Source organism: Acinonyx jubatus, chromosome B3 (genome assembly GCF_027475565.1).
Source record: "Acinonyx jubatus isolate Ajub_Pintada_27869175 chromosome B3, VMU_Ajub_asm_v1.0, whole genome shotgun sequence".
Classification (NCBI taxonomy): Eukaryota; Metazoa; Chordata; class Mammalia; order Carnivora; family Felidae; genus Acinonyx; species Acinonyx jubatus.
Window position 1 is genome coordinate 4,375,799 of NC_069386.1, and position 22,099 is coordinate 4,397,897.

The 22,099-nt window shown below is 43.5% G+C and overlaps 1 protein-coding gene across 3 annotated transcripts in view; it reads right to left on the minus strand.

Annotated features, from left to right (window-relative positions):
- PDE8A (phosphodiesterase 8A) overlaps positions 1-22,099 on the minus strand; it is a 152,716-nt gene that overhangs the window by 53,029 nt on the left and 77,588 nt on the right. For all 3 annotated transcript variants that reach the window (XM_027068164.2, XM_027068163.2, XM_053223500.1), the window contains exons 4-6: positions 18,407-18,463; positions 17,509-17,563; positions 11,628-11,716 (exon numbers count right to left, since the gene is read on the minus strand). In XM_027068164.2, the coding sequence (XP_026923965.1) occupies positions 11,628-11,716; positions 17,509-17,563; positions 18,407-18,463 (201 nt within the window). The remainder of the gene's footprint in view (positions 1-11,627; positions 11,717-17,508; positions 17,564-18,406; positions 18,464-22,099) is intronic.

Below are 22,099 nucleotides of genomic sequence, written 5' to 3' on the forward strand. Positions count from 1 at the left end.
CGTAGGGTAATTCTATTTTCAGTTTTCTGAGGAACCTCCATACTGTTTTCCAGAGTGGCTACACCAGTTTGCATTCCCAGCAACAGTGCACGAGGGTTCCTTTTTTTCCACGTCCTCGCCAACACTTGTCGTTTCCTGTGTTTTTTTTATTTTGGCCATTCTGACAGGCGTGAGGTGATACCACATTGTGGTTTTGATTTGCATTTCCCTGCTGATGAGTGATGTTGCACATCTTTTCAGGTGTCTGTTGGCCATCTGTAGATCTTCTTTGTTTAAAAAAATTTTTTTTTCATGTTTATTTTTGAGAGAGAGAGAGTAAGCACAGGGGAGGGGCAAAGAGAGAGGGAGACACAGAATCCAAAGCAGGCTCCAGGCTCTGAGCTGACAGCATAGAGCCCGACGTGGGGCTTGAACTCATGAACTGCATGATTACGACCTGAGCTGAAGTTGGACACTCAACCGATTGAGCCACCCAGGCACCCCTGTAGGTCTTCTTTGGAGAAATGTCTGTTCATGTCTTCTGCCCATTTTTAAAGTATGTGTTTTTCTTTTGGTGTTGAGGTGACTGTCTTTTCATCAGTGTGTATTCTTGCCCCCTTTGTTGTAGATTAGCTGACCATATAAGGATAGGTTTATTTCTGGGCTCTATATTCTGTTGCACTGATCTAGAGGTCTATTTTTGTGCGAGTACCACACTGTTTTGCTTACTACAGTTCCGTAGCGTATCCTGTTATCCGGGATTGTGATACCTCCGGTTTTATTCTTTTTCAAGACTGCTTTGGCTTTTTGGGGTCTTTTGTGATTCCATACAAATTTTAAGATTGTTTGTTCTAGATCTTCTGTGAAAATGCTGTTGGCATTTTGATAGGGATGGCATTAAATCTGTAGACAGCTTTGGATGGTATGAATATTTTAACAATATATGATCTTCCAATCTGTGAGCATGGAATATCTTTCCATTTGTGCCATCTTCAATTTCTTTCATCCATGTTTTAAAATTCAATATAGGTCTATCACCCCTTGGTTAAGTTTGTTCCTAGGTATTTAATTCTTTTTGGTGCAATTATAAATGCAACTCTTTTCTTAATTTCTCTTTCGACTACTTCATTATTAGTGTATAGAAATGGAATGGATTTTTTTTACATTGATTTTGTATCCTGTGACCTTACGGAATTCATTTATTAGTTCTAGTAGTTTTTTGGTAGAGTCTCAAGGGTTTTCTATATATAGTATCATGTCATCTGCAAGTAGTTGAAAATCCTACTTCCTTCTTACCAATGTGGATGCCTTTATTTCTTTTTGTTGTCTGACTGCTGTGGCTACGGCTTCCAGTAATAAAAGTGATTAAGAGCAGACATCCTTGTCTTCTTCCTGATCTTAGGAGAAAAGCTCTCAGTCCTTCACTACTGAGTATGAAGTTAGCTGTGCTTCTTCATATATGGCCTTTATTATGTTGACGTATGTTCCCTCTAAACATAATTTGTGGAGGTTTTTTTTTTTTTTAATCACAAAGGGATGTTGGCAAATGCTTTTTCCGCATCTACTGAAATGACCATATGGTTTTTATCCCTTCCCTTGCTGATGTGATGATGTATCAGATTGATGCATTTGTGAAGACTGAACCACCCTTGCAACTCAAGATAAATCCCACTTGGTCGTGGTAAATGATTTTTTTTAATGTATTGTTGGATTTTGTTTGCTAACATATTGTTCAGAGTTTTTACATCTATGTTCACCGAGATATTGTCTTAATAGTTTTTTGTTTTGTTTTCTTTTGTTTTTTTGTGGTGTCTTTAGTTTTGGCATCAGGGTAACGCTGGGCGCAGAGAATGAATCTGGAAGCTTTCCTTTCTCTTCTATTTTTTGGAATAGTTTGAGAAGAATAGGCATTCACCGTTTTCATAGAATTTACCTGTGAAGCCGTTTGGTCCTAGATTTTCTGTTTGTTGGGGGTTTTTTGACTAGTGATTCAATGTTACTGCTAATCTGTCTACTCAAATTTTCTAATTCTCCTGGTCCAGTTCTGGGAGGCTACACGTGTCTAATAATTTGTCTATCTCTTCTAGGTTGTCCAATTTGTTGGCATATAATATTTCATACTCTCTTATAGTGCTTTGTATTTGTGTTGGTTGTTATTTCTCCTCTTCATTGTAAAATAAAAAATTTTTAAGTTTTTATTTATTTTTGAGAGAGAGACAGAGAGAGAGACACACACACACGCAAAGCATGAACAGGGGAGGGGCAGAGACAGAGGGAGACACAGAATCTAAAGCAGGCTCTAGGCTCTGAGCTGTCAGCACAGAGCCTGACACGGGGCTGGAACTCATGATCTGCAAGATCATGACCTGAGCCAAAGTTGGACGCTTAACTGACCGAACCACCCAGGCACCCCTCTCCTCTTCAATTTTTTTAAATGTTTATCTTTGGGGGGGGAAGGGCAGAGAGAGAGGGGCACACAGAATCCAAAGCAGGCTCCAGGCTCTGAGCTGTCAGCATGGAGCCCGACGCAGGGCTTGAATCACACAAACTGCGAGATCCTGACCTGAGCCTAAGTGAGACACTTAACTAACTGAGCACCCAGGTGCCCCTCCTCTTTCTTCACTTAAAACGAAAAAAAAAGTTATTTAGAGAGAGAGAGAGAGATAATGCATGAGCAGGGCAGAGGCAGAGAGAGGGGCAAAGACAGAATCCCAAGCAGGCGCCATGCTGTCAGTGCAGAGCCTTACATGGGGCTCGATCTTGCAAATGGTGAGATCATGACCTGAGCTGAAATCAAGAGTCAGCCACTTAACCAACTGAGGCACCCAGATGCCCTCTTCGTTTTTTTTTTCTTTTTCTTCTTTCATTTCTGATTTTGTTTGTTTGAGTCCTCTGTGTTTTGTTTTGGTTTTTTTTTTGTTTGTTTGTTTTTGATAAGTCAGGCTAAATGTTTATCAATTTTGTTGATCTTTTCAAAGAACCAGCTTCTGGTTTCATTGATCTGCTCTCCTAGTTTTTTTTTTTTTTTTTTGAAGTTTCTATTTTGTTTATTTCTGCTCTAATCTTTATTATTTCCTTCCTTCTGCTGTTTTGGGGTTTTGTTTGTTCTTTTTCTTTTTTTTTCGTAGCTCCTTCACGTGTAAGGTTAGGTTAATTTGAGATTTTTCTTGCTTCTTGAGGTAAGCCTGTATTGCTATAGACTTCCCTTTTAGAACCCAAAGATTTTGGACCATTGTGTTTTCATTTTCATTTGTCTCCATGCATTTTTTAATTTCCTCTTTGATTTTTTAGTTGACCCATTCATTGTATGAATAGCATGTTATTGAATGTCCATGTATTTGTATTCTTCCAGATTTTCTCTTATGGTTGATTTCCAGTTTCATAGTGCTGTGGTGGGAAAAAGATGCATGGTATGACTTTCATCTTTTTGAATTTGTTGACACTTGATTTGTGGCCAAATATGTGATCTATTCTAGGCTGAATATGTTACATATGCACTTGAAAGAGCATGTGTATTCTGCTGTTTTAGGAGGGCATGTTCTGAGTATCTCTACTAAATTCATCTGGTCCAGTGTCTCATCCAAAGTTTGTTTCCTTGTTGATTTTGTTTAGATGAGTTGTCCATTAATGTGAGTGGGGTAGTAAAGGCCCCTACCATTACTGTAATACTATCAACTACTTCCTTTATGTTTGTTATTAACTTCTTTATGTATTTGGGTGCTCCTATGTTGGGTGCATAAATATTTACAATCATTCTTTCTTCTTGTTGGATTTTCCCCTTTATGTCTTCTTCTGTGTTCTTGTTACAATCTCTGTTTTAAAGTCTATTTCGTCCAATGTAAGTATTGCCACTGGCTTTCTTTTCACTTCCATGTGCATGATAAATGTTTTTTTTACTTTAAATTATTTATTTTAAATTTATTTAAAAAAAATTTTTAATATGAAATTTATTGTCAAATTGGTTTCCATACAACACCCAGTGCTCATCCCAACAGGTGCCCTCCTCAATGCCCATCACCCATCCTCCCCTCCCTCCCACCCCCCATCAACCCTCAGTTTAGTCTCAGTTTTTAAGAGTCTCTTAAGGTAAATGCTTTTCTATTCCTTTGCTTTCAATCTGCAGGTGTCTTTAGGTATGAACAGAGTCTCTTGTGTGCAGTATACGGATGGGTCTTGCTTTTTTATCCATTCTGTCACCCTGTCTTTTCATTGGAGCATTTAGTCCATTTACATTCAAAATAATTATGGATTTATTGCCATTTTGTTACTTGTTTCAAGGTTGTTTTTGAAGCTCTCTGCTCCTTTCTTCTCTCTCGTCTTTCACAGTTTGCTTTCTTTAGTGATATACTTTGATTCCTTTCTCTTTATTTTTTGCATATCTATTTTTGATTTGTACTGGTTTTTTGTTTGTGGTTACCATTGGGTTTACATATAGCATCTTATACATATAGCACTCTATATTAAGCTGATGGTCACCTAAGTTTAAACCCATTCTTTACTAGTCTCTCACCTCACACTGATAACAAGCCATTTTGACAGGTGTGAGGTGACATTTCATTATGGTTTTGCATTTCATTGAGGGTTAGTGATCTTGACCACCTTCTCATGTGCCTATTGGCCGTCTGTTTTCTTTGAACAAAATGTCTCTTATGATCCTCTGACCAATTCTTAATCAGTTTTTTTTTAAGTTAGTTAGTATGAATTCTTTATACATTTTGGATATTAACTCTTATTGGATAGATGATTAGAAAGTATCTCCCATTCAGTAGGTTGACTTTTCACTTTGTTGATGGTTTCCTTCTCTGTGCAGAAGCTTTTTAAGTTTGATGTAGTCTCATTTGTTTATTTTTGCTTTTTTTTGCCCTTGCCTTTGGAGTTTGAGGGCCCCCTCCCCCCACAAAAAAAAAAAAAAGAAAAAGAAAAAGAAGAGAAAGAAAAAACTCACTGAAACCAATGTCAAGGAGGTTGCCACCTATGTTTTCTTCTATGAATTTTATGGTTTCAGGTCTCACATTCAAGTCTTTAATGCATTTCGAGTTAATTTTTGCATATGGTTGAGACAGTGGCCCAGTTTCATTCTTGTGCATTTAGCTGTCCAGTTTTCCTACCACTGTTTTAAAAACTTTACTTTCCCTACTGTATATTCTAGCCTCTTTTGTTGATTAACTGACCAGATGAACATGGGTTTATTTCTGGGATCTCTATTCTATTCCACAGACCCTGTGTCTGGTTTCATTCCAGTACCATACTGTTTTGATTACTGTAGGTATGCAGTATCATTTGAAATCAGGAAGCGTGATACCTCCAGCTTTCTTTCTCAAGATTGCTTTGGCCATTCAGTCTTTTGAGCTTTCACATAAGCTTTTAGGATTATTTGGTCTAGTTCTGTGAAAAATGCCATCGGAATTTTGATAGGGACTACCCTGAATTTGCAGACTGCTCTGGGTAGTATGGGCTTTTTAACAATATTAATTATTCCAACCCATGAGCATGGTATATTTTTCCATTTATTTGTGTCATCTCCAATTTCTTTTATCAATGTCTTAATAGTTTGCAGTGCACAGGTTTTTCATCTCCTTGGTCAAATTTATCCCTAGGTATTTTATTCTTTCTGATATAATTATAAATGGGACTATTTTTCTTTCTGATAGTTCTTTGTTAGTGTATAGAAATGCAATGGATTTTTGTATATTAATTTTGCATCCTGTAACTTTACTGAATCACTTATTAGTTCTAATTGCTCTTTGGTGGCATTTTTAGGATTTTCTACATATAGTATCATTTTATGTGCAAACAGTGACAGTTTTACCTTTTCCCTTCCAATTCGGATGCCTTTTATTTCTTTTTCTGCCTAAATGCTCTGGCTAGAACGTCTAATACTATATTAAATAAAAGAGGGGGTGGGGCGTTCTCGTCCTGCTCCTGATCTTAGAAGAAAAGCTTTCAGCTTTTCACTACTGAGTATGGCGTTATCTGCGAGTTTGTCATCTGTTATCTTTCTTACACTAAAGTATGTTTCCCCATACCCACTTTGTGGAGAGTTTTTATCATGAATCGATGTTGTACTTTGTCAGATGCTTTTTCTACATCTATTGAGATGATCATAGGATTTGTAGCTTTCACTTGGTTAATGTGGTATATACCATGTTGATTGATTTCCAGCTGTTGAACCATCCTTATATCCCAGAACAAATGCCAATGATCCTTTTAATGTACTGAATTCAGTTTGCTAATATTTTGTTGAAGATTTTTGCATCTATGTTCATCAGGAATACTGGCCTGTCATTTTACTATTTTGTGGCATCCTTGTCTGGTTTTGGTAATGCTGGCCTCATAAACTGGGTCTGGAAAACTTCCCTCCTCTTCTGTTTTTTTTTTTGTTTGTTTGTTTGTTTGTTTTTGGAAGAGTTTGAGAAGGACTGGTGTTAATTGTTCTTTGAATTTGTGGTTGATTTCACCAGTGAAGCCATCTGGCCCTGGACTTTTGTTGTTGGGAAGCTTTTTATTACTGATTCAATCTCCTTACTAGTAATTGGTTTATTTAGATTTTCTCTGTCTTCGTGATTCAGTCTTGAAAGATTTAATGCTTCTAGGAATTTATCAATTTCTTCCAATTTGTTGACATATAACTATACACAGTTGTCTCTTATAATTGTTTGTGTTTCTGTGGTGTCTGTTGTAAGTTCTCCTTTCATCTCTGATTTTATTTATTTGAGCCCTCTCTTTCTTGGTGAGTCTAGCTAAATGTTTGTCAGTTTTATCTTTTCAGTGAACCAGCTATTAGTTTCACTGAGTTCTTAAAATCTCTATTTATTTATTCTGCCCTGATTATTATTTCCTTCCTTCTACTAACGTTGAGCTTTGTTTGTTGTTCTTCTCGTTCCTTTAGATGGAAGGTTATTGTTTGCGATTTTTCTTGTTTCTTGAGGTAGGCTTGTATTGTTATGAACTTTCCTCTTAGAACCACTTTTGCGCATCCCACAGATTTTGGTACGTTGTATTTCTTTTTTCATTTGTTCCTGAGCATTTTAAAAAATTCCTCCTTTGATTTCTGATGGCCCACTGGCTGTTCAGTAACATGTTGTTTTATTCTCTACATTTTTGTGGTTTTTCCAGTTTTCCTCTTGTAATTGATTTCTGGTTTCATACCACTGTATGTAGTTGGAAAAGACGCTTGCTATGATTTCAATCCTGTTGAAAGTATTGAGACTTCTTTTGTGGCCTAACATGCTCTATCCTGGAGAATGCTGCATGTGCACTTGAGAAGAATGTGTATCTTGCCTGTTTTTTGGATCAAACGTTCTGTGTGTACCTATTAACTTCATCTGGTCTAAAGTATTGTTCAAAGCCAACATTTCCTTATTGTGTTCTCTGTGTGAATGATCTATCCACTGATTTAAGTGGGGTGTTAAAGCCCCCTACTATAATTATATTGTCAATTTCTCCCTTTACATCTGTTAATATTTGCTTTATATACTTTGGTGTTTCTATGTTGGATGCATATATATTTATAAGTGTTTTATCTTCTTGCTTGGTTGACCTCTTTATCATTAGGTAATGCCCTTCTTTTTCATTACAGGCTTTATTTTAAAGTCTATTTTGTCTCATATGAGTGTAGTTACAACAGCTTTTTGTTTCCAGCTTATATCTTTTCCAATCTCTCCCCTTTCATTCTGTGTGTGCCCTTACTTCTGACGTGAGTCTCTCATAGGCAGGCACACAGATGAGTCTTTTTAAAAATTTTTAATGTTTTTATTTTTATTTTATTAAAATTTTTTTTAAGTTTGAGAGCGAGAGAGAGAGAGAGAGAGAGAACGAGCACACACGAGTGGGGGAGGGGCAGAGAGAGAATCCCAAGCAGACTCTGCGCTGTCAGCCCGGAGCCCCATGTGGGGCTCAAACTCACAAACCACAGATCATGACCCGAGCTGAAACTAAGAGTCGGATGTTTAACCAACTGAGCCACCCAGACACCCTTCAATTAATTTTTAATTCAAGCACAATGTCTTTTGATCAGAGAATTTAGTCTATTTACATTCAAAGTAATTACTGATAGGTATGTACTTACTGCCATTTTGTTAACTGTTTTCTGGATGTTTTTGTAGTTCCTCTCTGTTCCTTTCTTCTCTTTCTCTTTCTTTCTGGTTTGAGAACTTTATGTTATGCTTAGATTTCTTTCTCATTTTCTTTTGTGTATTTGCTCTACGATTTGCTTTGTGGTTACTCTGAGGATTCACATATATTGTCCTATGTATTTAACAGCTATTCTAAGTTGACAGCAACTTAAATTTGAACATATTCCAAAAATACATTTTTACTAACCCCTCCATTTTGTTTTTGATGTCAGGTTTTACACTGTTTTATTTTATATATCCCTTAATTATTGTAACTTAATTTTACTACTTTTGTCTTTTGAGCTTCATACTAGCTTTAGAAGTGATTAATCTGCTACTTTTACTGTATGTTTACCTTTTCCAGTAACATTTTTACTTTCGTGTGTTTTCTTGTTAATTAGTGCCATTTCTTTTCAGCTTAAAGGTCAGCAGATTTTTTGCAGAAACTTTGCAGGCCAGACATATTCAAACTGCTAAAAGGGAAAAACCTGCACCCGAAAATACTCTACCTGGCAAGGCTATCATTCAGAATAGTTGGAGACACAAAGAGTTTTCCAGATAAGCAAAAAGCTAAAGAAGTTCATCACCACTAAATCAGCCTTACAAGAAATGTTAAAGGGACTTCTTTAGCTGAAAACAAACTGCACTATTCTGTTTCAAGTTATACCATAATTTATTCAACAAATGCCCCCATGATTACATTTAGGTTGCTCTCAATTTAGTTCTCTTATATGCCTCAGAAGATGATGAAAAAATGAAAGCAACTGCCTACTTGTTCATAAAGTGCAAAGATAACAGTAAGGAAATTAACAAGAGCAATGCTTTGACGTTGTTCCTGGTATTAATAAAATATCACTAAACAAGACGAAGCAGCTTAGCCAATAAAAATTAGCTTTCGTGTTTTGAAATATAAAAATCAAATGGTGTTGTGAATTATACACCAATAAATTTGTTATTAAGAATTTGTTTTAATGAGAAGTAAGTTCTCACCTCTGATATAACAAGTTTGGAGGAAATGGATCTGTGAGAAGCCCTACTCGGTTTTAACATTCTTTTTCCAATTTTTGCAGATTTGGTAAATAAAATATAACAGATCATTCTCATTTTCATTTATGTGACTACTAGTAAAGCCAAACGTCTGTCTGCCCACCCTATGTGTTACAGATATATCCTCCCCAGAATGTTATTTATCTAAAAATATAACATCATTTAAGGTTTTTTAAAAAACTGTGGACAAGCTGGGGTGCCTGGGTGGCTCAGTCAGTTGAGTGTCCGACTTTGGCTCAGGTCATGATCTTGTGGTTCACGAGTTTGAGCCCTGCACTGGGCTCTGTGCTGACAGCTCAGAGCCTGGAGCCTGCTTTGGATTGTGTGTCTCCCTCTCTCTCCGCCCCTCCCCAGCTTGTACTCTGTCTCTCTCTCTCTCTCAAAAATAAATGGAACATTAAAAAAAATTTGTTTTTAGTTGTAGACCAGCTTAACACTTTTATGTTGTTTAATCTGACTCTCCTCCTTTACCCAATCTGGCTTTTATGCCATGCTGAATTAAAAAAAACTTCACCATCCAATTACATATGTTCGCTTATATTTTTAGTACTTATGTGGCCCTACTTTTAACATCAAGTCTTTAAGTCACTGGGATTTATTTTGGGGTTGGGTGTGAGATCAAGATATAACTTAATTTTCTTTCCAGACCGTTAACAAGTTGTCACAATTCTGTTCACTAAAAAGTCTGCCCTTTTCCATGTTGACTTAAATTGCCACGTTGATCATATGCTAAATTCTTCAATATACTCAAGTCTATTTCTACACTTTACATTCCAGTTTAATGATCTAGCAGTAACACAAAGGCGCTGTTACAGCTTGTTAGTGCATTTGAACAGCCGGCAGAACAAGTCTCTATTTCTCTTAGCTCTCTAGCCCCACATCTCCACACTCCCCTTCATATTTTTATACTGCCCTTGATAATGGACTTCTCCCTTTGGCTGTCGGCTGGTGCAGAGAACAAAGCAGGCCATGATGACACGTGGGGACAGAGAGGTAAGCAGCGGATGTACCACAGAGAGCTGTGCAGCCATATCTTAGAGTTTGGACTTTATCTTGAAGGCAGTGGGGAGGTGCAGAGCCGAAGCACACGCAGGGTTAGGTGTGGCTGTGGTGTGGAGAACGGACAAGGAGGAGCCAAGAAAGGTGTAGGGAGACTGATGGTTCAATGATCCAGGTAAGAGAAGAGAGTGGCGTAAAGAGGAAGATGAGCAGGCTATTCCACAGATGCTCAGGAAGCAAAATCATTAGGACTTGGTGAGTGACCGGAATTGGGGACTTGTGAAACAGACATGGTGGTTTCCGTCTAGGACCACAGGGGAGATGATGGCTGGGTTCACTAAGCTAAGGTATTCACGAAGAAAAGGTCAGAGGTTACAGTTAGACTTAGGAATGGAGGACAGACAACGATTGCGGTTTTGAAAACACTGATCACAACCTTAAGGATTATCTGCGCCGTTTGCGCCTGTGAGATCTCAGATCTGAGTCAGTTCATCTCCCTGGGTGTCAGTTTCTGCACTCTGGTTGGAGAAACAAAGCTCTATCACCACCTACTGCTCCAAAATTCCACTTTCCTCTCTGAGAGACCAGTAGCCTAGTTCACTGCAGGAAGGCTGTGGCCAGTCTGTGTCCGCGAGAGAGGGATGAACAGGCCTAATCCTGGCCATCCTCCTCAAGTGTCCCGGCAAAACCTGGCAATAAGCCTCTCCTTTGTACACTTCACTAGCCTCAAACATGCCTGCTCACCGGAACTTCTCTGCTACCTGACTTCATTTCATCTATGAAGTATTTTCCTTGCCTGCGTGTGGAGCCCCCGGTGCTGGCCCTCCTGATCTTTGTACTCCAAGCCCTGACCCCTTATCTCTGCCTTACGCATATCCAAACAGGGTGATCTCATGCTCTCTCTTTGGTCCCGGGAATATTAAAGAACAGTAGACCACCCAAGGAAGAAACCTAGTTTGACAAAGAGCTGCTAACTTTTTTTTCTTGCCAACCTTGTATAATTTTACTATTTTTTTTGCTTTTCCTATTGTACAAGGAACTAGGTTTCTACTCTTTTCACTTAAAAACCAAAAACTGTTCATCAAGAGCAAATTCCAAACGTCTATTTGTGGAGAAGAAAACATGTCACCTGCCAGAGATAACCAATATTAGTAGGTCGGGTGTGTGTATATATTACAAGTTTTTTTTTTTTTTCCTTAAAAAAGTAGATAGATAATTTAGTACAGCCCTTTGTAGACTGCTTTTTCATTTGCTATTTTTTTGGAGCCCTGGCTTTACATGTGTCTCCCATCGCTAATGTGACCGACCGCTCATTAGACATCCAGGCAGACTCCAAGGGTCCATATAAAGAGAGTTGCCAGGCCACCACCCCATCCCATTTCAGCAGGAGGTCAGTTAGAGCCGAAAGGCAGCTGCCCACAGCCGAAGACCTCACTTGCAACGCTGCCCTGAGTGGTAAGGTGGGCGTTCCAGAAGGGGCAGAGTTACCTGAGTTTCAGCTGGGACCGCACCTCTCCAAACTCCAGCTGGAGCAGTTCGTTGTAACAGGCCATGAGGCTGGGGTTCTCCACATACCTCTACAAAGAGAAGGGGGATTTCGTGGATAAACAAATGTGCATCTTGAAGTTATTATGGACTATCAGGAAAAATTCTTTTCACAGACTTCTCACGTGGGTAACTGAAACCTAAAAAGACACGTTATCTTTAATGACGAACAGGAACTGAGAGGTGAAAATCTGAGTACCAAATTAGCTTTTTTAAAAAAATAAGTTTTTTGAGAGAGAGAAAGAGACAGAGGGTGTGTGCGAGGGGCAGAGAGAGAGGGAGGGAGAATCCCAAGCAGGCTCCATGTGAGCCTGTGACCTGAGCTGAAATTAAGAGTCAGAGGTGAGCTACCCAGGCACCCCAGGTACCAAATTCACTTTTAAGAAGACAGGGCTTGGGCACCTGAATGGCTCAATCGGTTGAGCCTCTGACTCTCGATTTCGGCTTAGGTCATGATGTCACGATTTATGAGATTAAGCCCTGCATCGGGCTCTGCCCTGACACCATGGAGCCTACTTGGGATTCTCTCTCTCCCTCTCTCTCTGCCCCTCCCCTGCTCATGTGCCCACTCTTTCTCTCTCTCAAAATAAATACATACACTTTAAAAAAAGAAGAAGAAGAAGAAGACCGGGCTTAAAAATGCTTTGTTTGAGCAAACAGGATTTTGGTTATCTGCATGGCACTATCAGAGGCTAGAATATGCAGAAGGAAGAAATTCATTTAACTGAAGTCCTAATTTATATTAACTTCTAGAGTACATTCACTTAGTCAAGCACAGTATGCTGTCCTCTTTAAAGTCGCTCAAGCCCACGGTCAGCAAACACACACTTGCACTTCTCTGGGCACCTGCATCTCACAAAGCTAACCCCCACCCGGCAACGTGTTCCTACACTCACCTCTAACCATGGCTCAGTCAAGCCACTGAAGGATGGCCCTCCACAGCACAGGTGCTGGCTCTGCCGGGTAGCCTTACTGCCGTGGACAATCTCTACCTCGTGCCCCACCCGACCCCAGCGCCTGGGCCACAAACCCTACAGACCCCTGAGCCGACCCAACCTCGCTTTTCCAGAGCCCGTCACACCCGCCCTGCTGGGCCCCACCCAGGGGTTCTCAAGCCCCGGCTGCCTATTAGAATTACCTGCAATCTTGCCAAATGATAGCAACGGGCAGGCCTCTTCCAACACCACCTGAAAGACACTCTGGGGAAGCTCTTCAAGGGATTCTGAGGCGCAACCAGTGCTGAGAGACGCCACACCCCAACTTCTCAGTTAGTCAGCAGGGGCTCGGCCGCCAAGTCCCACCAAGGAAGCAAGCAGCTCTCCATCCACCCTGAAACCTTGAACTCTGGCTAATCCGCAAAATAGCCGAGTGCCCTCTGAATACCAGAGATCCCACTATGGTGTTGGCTTTCGGGTCTAGGTCTGGCTCAAGCCTCGGCATCACTGACCCCCAGCCACGGGACTTGGGGCAGTCACCTTCCCTCTAGGTCTAGATGCCCTGCTCTGTCACCAGGCACTCAGCCACCTCGGTATCCTGTTGTTACGTGAAGGCACGGGGCTCTCCTTGAAGGAAGATTAGCTTTCACCTGTGGTCTCCGACGACTGGCCGTCCACTTGAATTCGTCATCTACAAAATGGCGAGCCTGCTGCCACCTCCTGATTTCCCAGGTCACGTACCTCTACAGTGACTACCTCAAAGCCTTTGTGCTTAGGGATGTGCACCTAAGCCTGGTTCCAGCAAAGGCTTCAGAGGACACAGTGACCAAGTATGTGGGCAAGAGGGCGGGGACTGTGTGCATCAGCTACTCCTGCATTTTCAAGCCTCATGATAACTTGATTATATTAAGAAGAGAAAGGACTGAGGTCTCCTATACCTTCCACCAGGATGCTCTTGCCAGCCCACAGCTGTGCCAATGTACTTCCTTGTGGAGAAAGGCAAACACACATTCCCAACGTGCATCTATGCCCTTTCGAAGAGACCTCATACAAACATAAAAGCTTAAGGACTCCCGGTGGCCGGAAGAAAAGAATACAAGGCAGGGTATATCATCTACCCCCAAGTTTCTCTAGAAAGCAGAAGCTTCCGAGCTCCTTGCTAAAAAGGATAGCCAGCTTTGAAGCCCGAAGAGTTATCGTGTAAGTATCTTCAAAGTTAGCTGGGAAAGTTTGTTTTTTTTTTTTCCTTGTATGAATGCTTTCCCAAGTAGGTTGAGAGGACGTGATCTAGGATCCACTAGCGAGAGGTGATCCATCATTTCCAACTTGGGATTCTGTACTTAAAGGAACACTCCCTTTCACACTGGCTGACTTGTTCTCCTACCATTTAATATGAATTACTGGAGGTGAGGGAATGGGAGTAGGTGCCGATATGGGTGTATGTTTTGGGAGTTGTCTTGGGAACCACAAAACTACGCAACAGTAACAATAATCCAATGTATGCTTTTTATAGAAAAACGGCGCGTGTATAAAGTAAAATGTTAAACTCCATCTATCCGATGTTCATATTGGGGGTTTTCTTAGTCTGCATTTACTTGCCACCCTTGTTCACTTATTAAGCTTTCATCACTTTGTCTTATAAATGTCACATGGTCGCACTTCTGTAACCCAGTCCAGAAGGCCTTTCACCGGGAGAAACGGTCCGTTCACATGCGCTTGCTTCTAGCCCTTCTAGCGAGTTTACGACTCGCTCCACACTGCGGCTTCCTCTTCCTCGTGTCAGCCAGTCTGACCAGGCTGCTGTAAATTTCACATTTCCTCTTGTGAATTTGGAAGGCTTGTTAAATCTTTCCGTTTATTACTGGCTGCCTTCCTTTCCACTGACCTCAAAGGCTAACATTGATTTCTTTGCTCTATTTGAAAGCAAGATCCCGATCACCCCCAGAACAGACCATCTCCCAGGGAGCGCATGTTCTAAGTCTGCACCTTTCCCACCGACGACAGCTTCAGAATACTTTCACTGCCTGCCCCCTCCCATGTCTGCTAGATAAGGTCCTGAGAACACTCTTACCCCCACCTCCTCCCCACAAACCCTGAAGATGCCTAGGTTCACCAGACAGTCGAGAATTTAAATCCTGAGCCATTGTTCAAATTTTTCTTTTGGTACGTCCCTTGCGTTAGAAGAGTATTATATACCCCAGTCTGAGTGTTCCCTTTTGGGCCTGAACAGCATATCTACATAGATCTAGATCTCACCGACATTTCTCACGTTACGGAACCACAGGCGAAGCTACACTACCCGGCGTTCAAGCACACGCAGGCGCAGATGGAGGGCAGCAGTAGGCGGGACCCCGCGCTCGGCAGGTTCCCTGCCCACCACTTCCCTCCACTTTATCCTCCCTGCTCCTCAAATGTCTTGTTCGAGTTCATCTGGTGTCTCAGTGGAGTCCTTTCTCAGTTCTTTGCCTCAGACAGGGCTCCTGGTGGGGGGACAGGACTCTCAATTTTACGCCCACCCCCTTTTGCCCTGCAAGGTGACCAAGGAGTTGTCTGGGCGGGACTCTCAGGCTGCGGTCCTCCCGCGGTAATATCTCATCAGACCAGGCATTACTATTACTGTTTTATTTATTTTATTTTTTATTTTTTTAATTTTTTTTTTCAACGTTTATTTATTTTTGGGACAGAGAGACAGAGCATGAACGGGGGAGGGGCAGAGAGAGAAGGAGACACAGAATCGGAAACAGGCTCCAGGCTCTGAGCCGTCAGCCCAGAGCCTGACGCGGGGCTCGAACTCATGGACCGCGAGATCGTGACCTGGCTGAAGTCGGACGCTTAACCGACTGCGCCACCCAGGCGCCCCACTATTACTGTTTTATACAGTCAACGTGTGCTTAGATTTACCCCATATTCGCCATTTTCTTGCTGCTCATTTCTTGCATTGCAAGCCTTCCACTTGGGATTCACCTTCCCTCTGCTTGAAGCACCCCCTTTAGCATTTTCTTGTAAGGATGTGCTAGTTGAAAACTCTGTTTTCACATTGCTCAAAGTCTTTCTTTCAACTGCATTTTTGGAAGCTATTCATGCTAGGGCTAGTTACTTTCCTTTATCACTCTGCAAGGGTTATTCCTGTATGTTCTATTTTCCGTTTATCACTGCAGAGAAGCTGGCTGATAGTCGTCATTCTTCCGAAGTTAATCTTTCTTCTCTGGCTGATTTTAAGGTCTCTTTCCAGGTGTGACACCAGGGTGGCTCAGTCGGCTGAGTGTCCAACTCATGATTTTGGCTCAAGTCATGATCCCAGGGTCGTGGGCTCGAATTCCGTGTTGGGCCTCGTGCTGAGCGTGGAGCCTGCTTAAGATTCTCTGTCACCCCCACCCTCTCCCCCGCTCACATGCTCTCTCTTTCAAAAAAAAAAAAAAAAAATCTCTGTTTTGTTTTTTCACCATGATGTGTCTTCTTTTTATTTATTCTACTTCGGATTTGTTGGAATTTTTGAATCTGTGAACCATAATCTTTCATCAGTTCTAGAAAATTCTCTTCCAATACTGCCTCTGCCCCTCTCTCTCTCTCCCATTCTTTGGGAACCCCAGTTGTATATATGCTAAACTATACAGTCTGTCCTCCACACTTAACTTCCCTAACTTATCTTCTGTTACTGAATCTCTGTGCTACATGCTCTAACACTTCTTCTGACCCACTAAGTTTTACAAGTTTTCAGTTACATGTGTTCATTTCTCAAAAGTTACTTATGTTCTGCTTAGAATTTGCTGTGTCACTTTTTACGGTTTCCTATTCCTTGCAGACATTTCCAAGATCATCTTGTCTTTTATTCTTTACATCTAAGCATGTCTGCTTCATAATTCGTGTCTGAGAATTCTGGTATCTGTGGGTCGTGGGGGCCCATTTCTGCTGTCTTTCCCCTACTAGCTCTCACTTTCAGTGCCTCTCCTCCTGTGTGCGTGGAGGGCTGCCTGGGCCCTGGGGCAGTTACTCATGGAGATTCTCTGAGGCTGGAGGAAGATTCTTCTTCCTCTGGGGGGGGATCCGTATTTGCTTCTGCCAAATACCTAGGAGTGCCACCTACCACCTAGAACCACTTTAACTAAATTCATGGCCTGGGGGTGGGGGGGCCTTAACTACCTCATGGACATAAAATTGGGCCACAGATCTGCCCCAGGATCAGCCATAGGTAAGTTCTCTCCATCATGATTTCCAGGGCTCACTGGCAACCAGCTGACCAAAGCCTTTAGCAGCCTTTTGGCTTAGGGGAGACCAACAGATCAGGGCCTGGGAGGAGAGGGAGTCGTGTTTGGGCTGCCTCATTTCCAGAGTCCTTGAACTGCCTTTAAAGTTGCATGTATACAGGTCAGCATTACCAAAACACATCCTATGGCATAACATTTAGAGTAGGTCACTGAAGGAGATTTTATGCTGTTTAGATGACTTCAGCAGACACAATTTTGAGAGAACAAAACGTAACGCGTCGTACGTTATTGGATTACCAAGTTCTAAAGCTAAACCAAACTGTAACAGCATGAAGACAACAAATTTTTTTTTCTTCAAATGAGTTCAAAACTTTTGCTGGCTCTGAACGGAGATTAAATAATTTCTCGGGGCGCCTGGGTGGCTCAGTCGGTTAAGCATCCGACTTCGGCTCAGGTCATGATCTCACAGTCACGGTTCAAGCTCCGCGATGGGCTCTGTGCTGACAGCTCAGAGCCTGGAGCCTATTTCGGATTCTGTGCCTCCCTCTCTCTCTGCCCCTCCCCTGCTCATGCCCTGTCTCTCTGGGTCTCAAAAATAAATAAAAACATTAAAACAAATTTTAATAAAAAAAAATAATTTCTCAGGCTGAATGATACCTGCATAACAAAGAAATGGGTACGTACCCTTGTAAAGCCAGCAGCAATGAGGGGCATCACAGAGGACTCTTCTCTATCCGTCCTTCAAAAGAACATAGTCAAGGGTTAGAGACAGTTTTTATCAGTAATAGCTCACCTCTTTTACTCACTATTTACATAATACTATGACTATCATATAATGGCAAATACTTTTAGATGCATTAGATTAATATACCAATCAGAAGTGTAAAATTGAAAATAGTTTTCTGTTTTTGTTTCGTAGGTAGCTTTCTGGCAGCATACCATAAAGTCTGAAATATGGAGATCGCACGGACAGCCAGAATACAGGAGTAACCACGTATCTATTTGATATGTAAATATTTTAACTTAAATTCTTCCCTACTTTCTTCTACTTCCAATTTAAAAAAAAAAACAAAAAACCTCTTCTCCCCCCCGCCCCCGCCGCAAACGTTCTAGGAAAAAAGTTTAAAGGACAAAGAATTCCTTTTTCTATCTACAAAAATATATAAGCTAAATAACACTTATTTGAATACTGCCCTTCTCCCAGCGCATTTCTGTTCTTTCCTTACCTTCAATTTCAGGATGAAATACAAGATTTCTCCCATGTACGTATGAATCAAATCTTCATAAATACTTGGGAGTTAGAAGGCCCTCGGGAGATGTCCCTGGTAACATTCATACTTTGAGCAATGGAACTCTCTCATGGTCTGCCTATTTCTAAAGTGAACGGCAGTCCCAAATCACAAAACCTTCCACGAGAGCAGAAAGTCCCTCCGTGGAGGTAACTGGCGAGGTAAAGACAGTAAGAAGGAAGAAAAGGACAAAAAGGTCACACCTGTCACAGCCTACAAGCTGTTAGGCCCCTGCTAAGAGCAAGCAGGACACAGACACCTGAACTTCAACATCAAAACTGGTGACGGCTTACCTGCGTACTACACCAATGATAATTGTGTTTTCGGAGAGTTTTGATGACCTGATAGACCTTTAAAAAACAAACAAACAAATTTTTAAAAAATGTAAAGTACTTCTTAAAAAAAAATACCCTTAAATTCTGGAAGAATGATCAAAACTGGGGGGAGGCAGAAGAGGGAGCAGGCCACATTCTGGATTTCCGTTCTTGGCTACTCAATCTTCCTCCCTCAAGGGGACAGGCCCCTACTCCGTGGACGAGTAACCCTAACGCTCAAGCAGGACAAACATAACAGCTGCTACAGACGGCGTGCCTGCTACTCGCTCTGACCTTTGTCAACCTGAGTGTCTCAGGTGGAGAACGTTCCCTACCTCGGGCTTATGTGACAGGGGTTATCGGTCTCTCGCCATCAAAGGGACACGCGAGTACATGTGTGTTACCACACACTGACAGCCGCGGTGACGGTGGGGACGAAGCCCAAAGGCCCGCTCCCTACATCCTCCAGAGAGTTCCTAGGTACAGTGTGGGCAAGAGTGGTAGCCGCAGAATTCAGAAGTAGCAGGATCTCCGAATCCGTCAGAAAGAAGAGACAGAGAAGAACGGAGGACTGGTCAGGAAGAGTAGGGGACGCTGCTCCACCAAAACCGCCCCCCCCTCCAGAGTAAAAGGCTCCCTGGAGGACCCACTCACCCCTCCTGGAGAAGCAGCCTCCCTGGGATGCACCCCCAGCCAGGAGAGGAGACGACGGGGTGGAATGAACGTGCCCAGGAGAGAAGGCGCTGGGCTGTGCCCCAGCCCTGAGCTCCCCTACCCTGGGGGACGCAGGACCCTGGAGAGGAGCCGTGATGCCACAGGCAGAGGGGACGCGGCCCCGGGCTGGGAGGAAGACACTCACAGCAGACGGGGGCTTCAGCAGAAGAGCGGACCGTTCCCACGCGGCCCCAGCCCCGTCACGGGCGTGGTGACCTCCTAGAGAACGTGGGCAGGATGGGACACAGAACGGCCACGACTTACTGCAGGACCTCGTTCCACTGGCTCACAAAACAGAACCACTCCCGGGTCACAGAACACAGAAAACCACTCGAGTGACTTTCTCAATTCTCCCAATGATGCCCCATAATGTAGCCATTCCAGGAGCATCAGAGACGTTAATCAGGCATACACAGCGGATACCTCAGTTTGGCAAACTTTTTCTGTAAAGGGCCAGATGGCAAGTATCTTAGGCTCTGTGAGCCACGCAGACTCTGTCACAACCACTCCACACTGCCCCTGTGGCACAAAAGCGGCCAGAGACGACACAGAAGTGAACGGTGTGGCCGTGTCCCCTCTTGCACGGCCCTGCCCCAGGGCCCCGGGGCCTCATTTTCTCAAGGAACTGAGGTTGAGGAGGCTGAGCCCAACCTCAGATGCAGACTGCACGTGGGTACGGAGTGGCTCAGGGATGGACACGCAGCTCTAGGGACAAGCCAGTCTCTCTCGGGGGCCGTGTGGCTCGCACCTCTCAACATTTCTGCTTTTAGCAGTGCCCGCTCTGTTCCTCCAGCTTCCATCTGCCTGTCCGCTCCAGAGCAGGCCAACTGTAATGGCGCCACACGGCTGCTCTATCGGAAGAGCCCCCTCGACAGGTCACCACAGGGTCTGCCACCCAGGTGCCGGTCGCCGGTCCCACCGCGGTCTCCCCGCCTGGAGAACAGCCATGCTCGCCTTCCTGAAGAGGGGGCCATGGAACGGCTGGAGAAGCCTGGAAGGGCGACGGCACAGCAGACACTCACACGGGCAAGGCCAGGTCACCTCTCAAAACTGGGATACTACTGACCTATCACTCATCTTACACAGGGACAGACAGGCACTCACGAATGGTATTTCTGTGACTTCTTAGGACACTGTACTCGTGTTCCTATTTCTGTCTCGTCACAAAGATTTCAAGAAAGAAAAGGCAAATTTAAGTATGTAGCCAGGCATCGCAAACTGGCTGTCACCTTTTTAGAAGAAAAACAGGGACGTGAGTGGTAGAAATAGCAAGCAGGTAAATGTACAGATGAAGTCAGGAAGTAGTTCTGGAACCCACTCCGGATGCAGGAACGAGGGTGGGCACGGGCTCAGGACAAAGCAGAAGGGAAGACCACGTTTACCTGGAAGAAAGCTGACACCTGCCGAGGAGGGCTAACACTGTATGAAATACGTGCACTCTTGCCTTTTTCTGGTCCACAAGGAGGAAGAACTGATTAGAAAATAGAAACGTCAAGGAACCTGGGTTGAAAAATAACACCCTTGACATGAGAATTCCGGAAAATGAAGAAAGAAACGACTTGACACAATCGTTTACACCCAGACATTAGTAAGGCAGGTCTCAAGAACTCAGGAAAAAGAGAGAGCATGAGTCTATAGCACGAGCTTCTGAAACACCAAGCAAGCACCCTGGGAGGCTTTCAAAACCAGGCTAGCTGGCGCATCACTAGGATTTTACTGGATTATGCGGAAGAGAAAACTCCAACACGAGTCTTCTCCCGAGTAAAAGATGTGTGGAGGTAGGCAGTCCAGGGCTGTGATGGCTCACTGTGGCACTGGACAGCTGGCTCCTTCTGTCGAGGTGTCCCTATTACCGCCTACACACGGTTCCCTCCTCACGATCCAAGACGGATGCTGCGCTCGGGCCACAGACTCCACATTCCTGACGGCAGGAAGAAGGGCACGCACTCTCCCTCGAAGGATACTTTCCAGAGGATGCACATGGCATTCCCACTGGCCAGCCACAGGAAAAGCTTGGGAATGCACGTATTTTCTAGGCAGCCACAGGCCCAGCTCAACGCTAGAAATTCTATTATCGGGAAAGAGTAGGCTTAACGTAAGAATACAGCTAAGCCCTTTGAGGAGTTAAATTTGACAAAAGTACAACTCCATTACTCGTACTTCGCCACTGTTCTCTCTGCCACGTGGAATGAATCTCAGATTGAAAATGGCATTTACGACGGTAACCATGAGCCGCAGACCAGGGGGAGTCCGGCACTCCACACGGATTTAATTCCGCTAATGCACGCTGGGTTTCCACGCCCAGCTTTAGTTCCTTCACTTCCCTTCATAAAATCTTCCCTTTCATTACAGAGCCCTGCTCCCGGGGCACAAAAGAATAGTTCCTCGTTTCTTCTGAGTGCACCAGGCATACGTCTTCTGAAAGGTTCTGCGAATTGCTCGTGGCGAGTCATGTTCTCAGTCTCTGAGGCTGTTCTTTCCCCGACCATTATTTGGCAGCTTTTTACAGGCACCCACTTCTTTACCCTGTTCGTTTGTCCTTGGACGGAAGTGATACAAGCCCAGGCCGAGAGCCTGCAGCAGAGGGCGCCACAGAAATCTCCCTTGCGCCCCTCGGCCAGGCCCTCGGCGTGAGTGGCCCTCCTGGGATCCGGGGAGCAGACGCGGGGCTCCGAGGGCGCTGCCAGCAGGCAGGCCTGGCTTGGCCGCCCGGGGTGGACCCTTGACTGGCCCTCGCCTGTCCTCTAACCGAACGTGAGAACTGGTGTGCTGTGCGGTCGTGAAGCTGTGACACGTGAATGGCCGGTCCCACACTCCCTAGGCCGCTGCCCCTCCTCACGACGCAGCAGAAAATCCCACGACGCGGCAGAAAATCCCACGTCTCTGCCCGCCTCCTTGGCTCGCAGTCTCGGGTTTCCCGGTGGAGGCAGAAAGGAAAGAATGAAGAGGCAGCAGGGA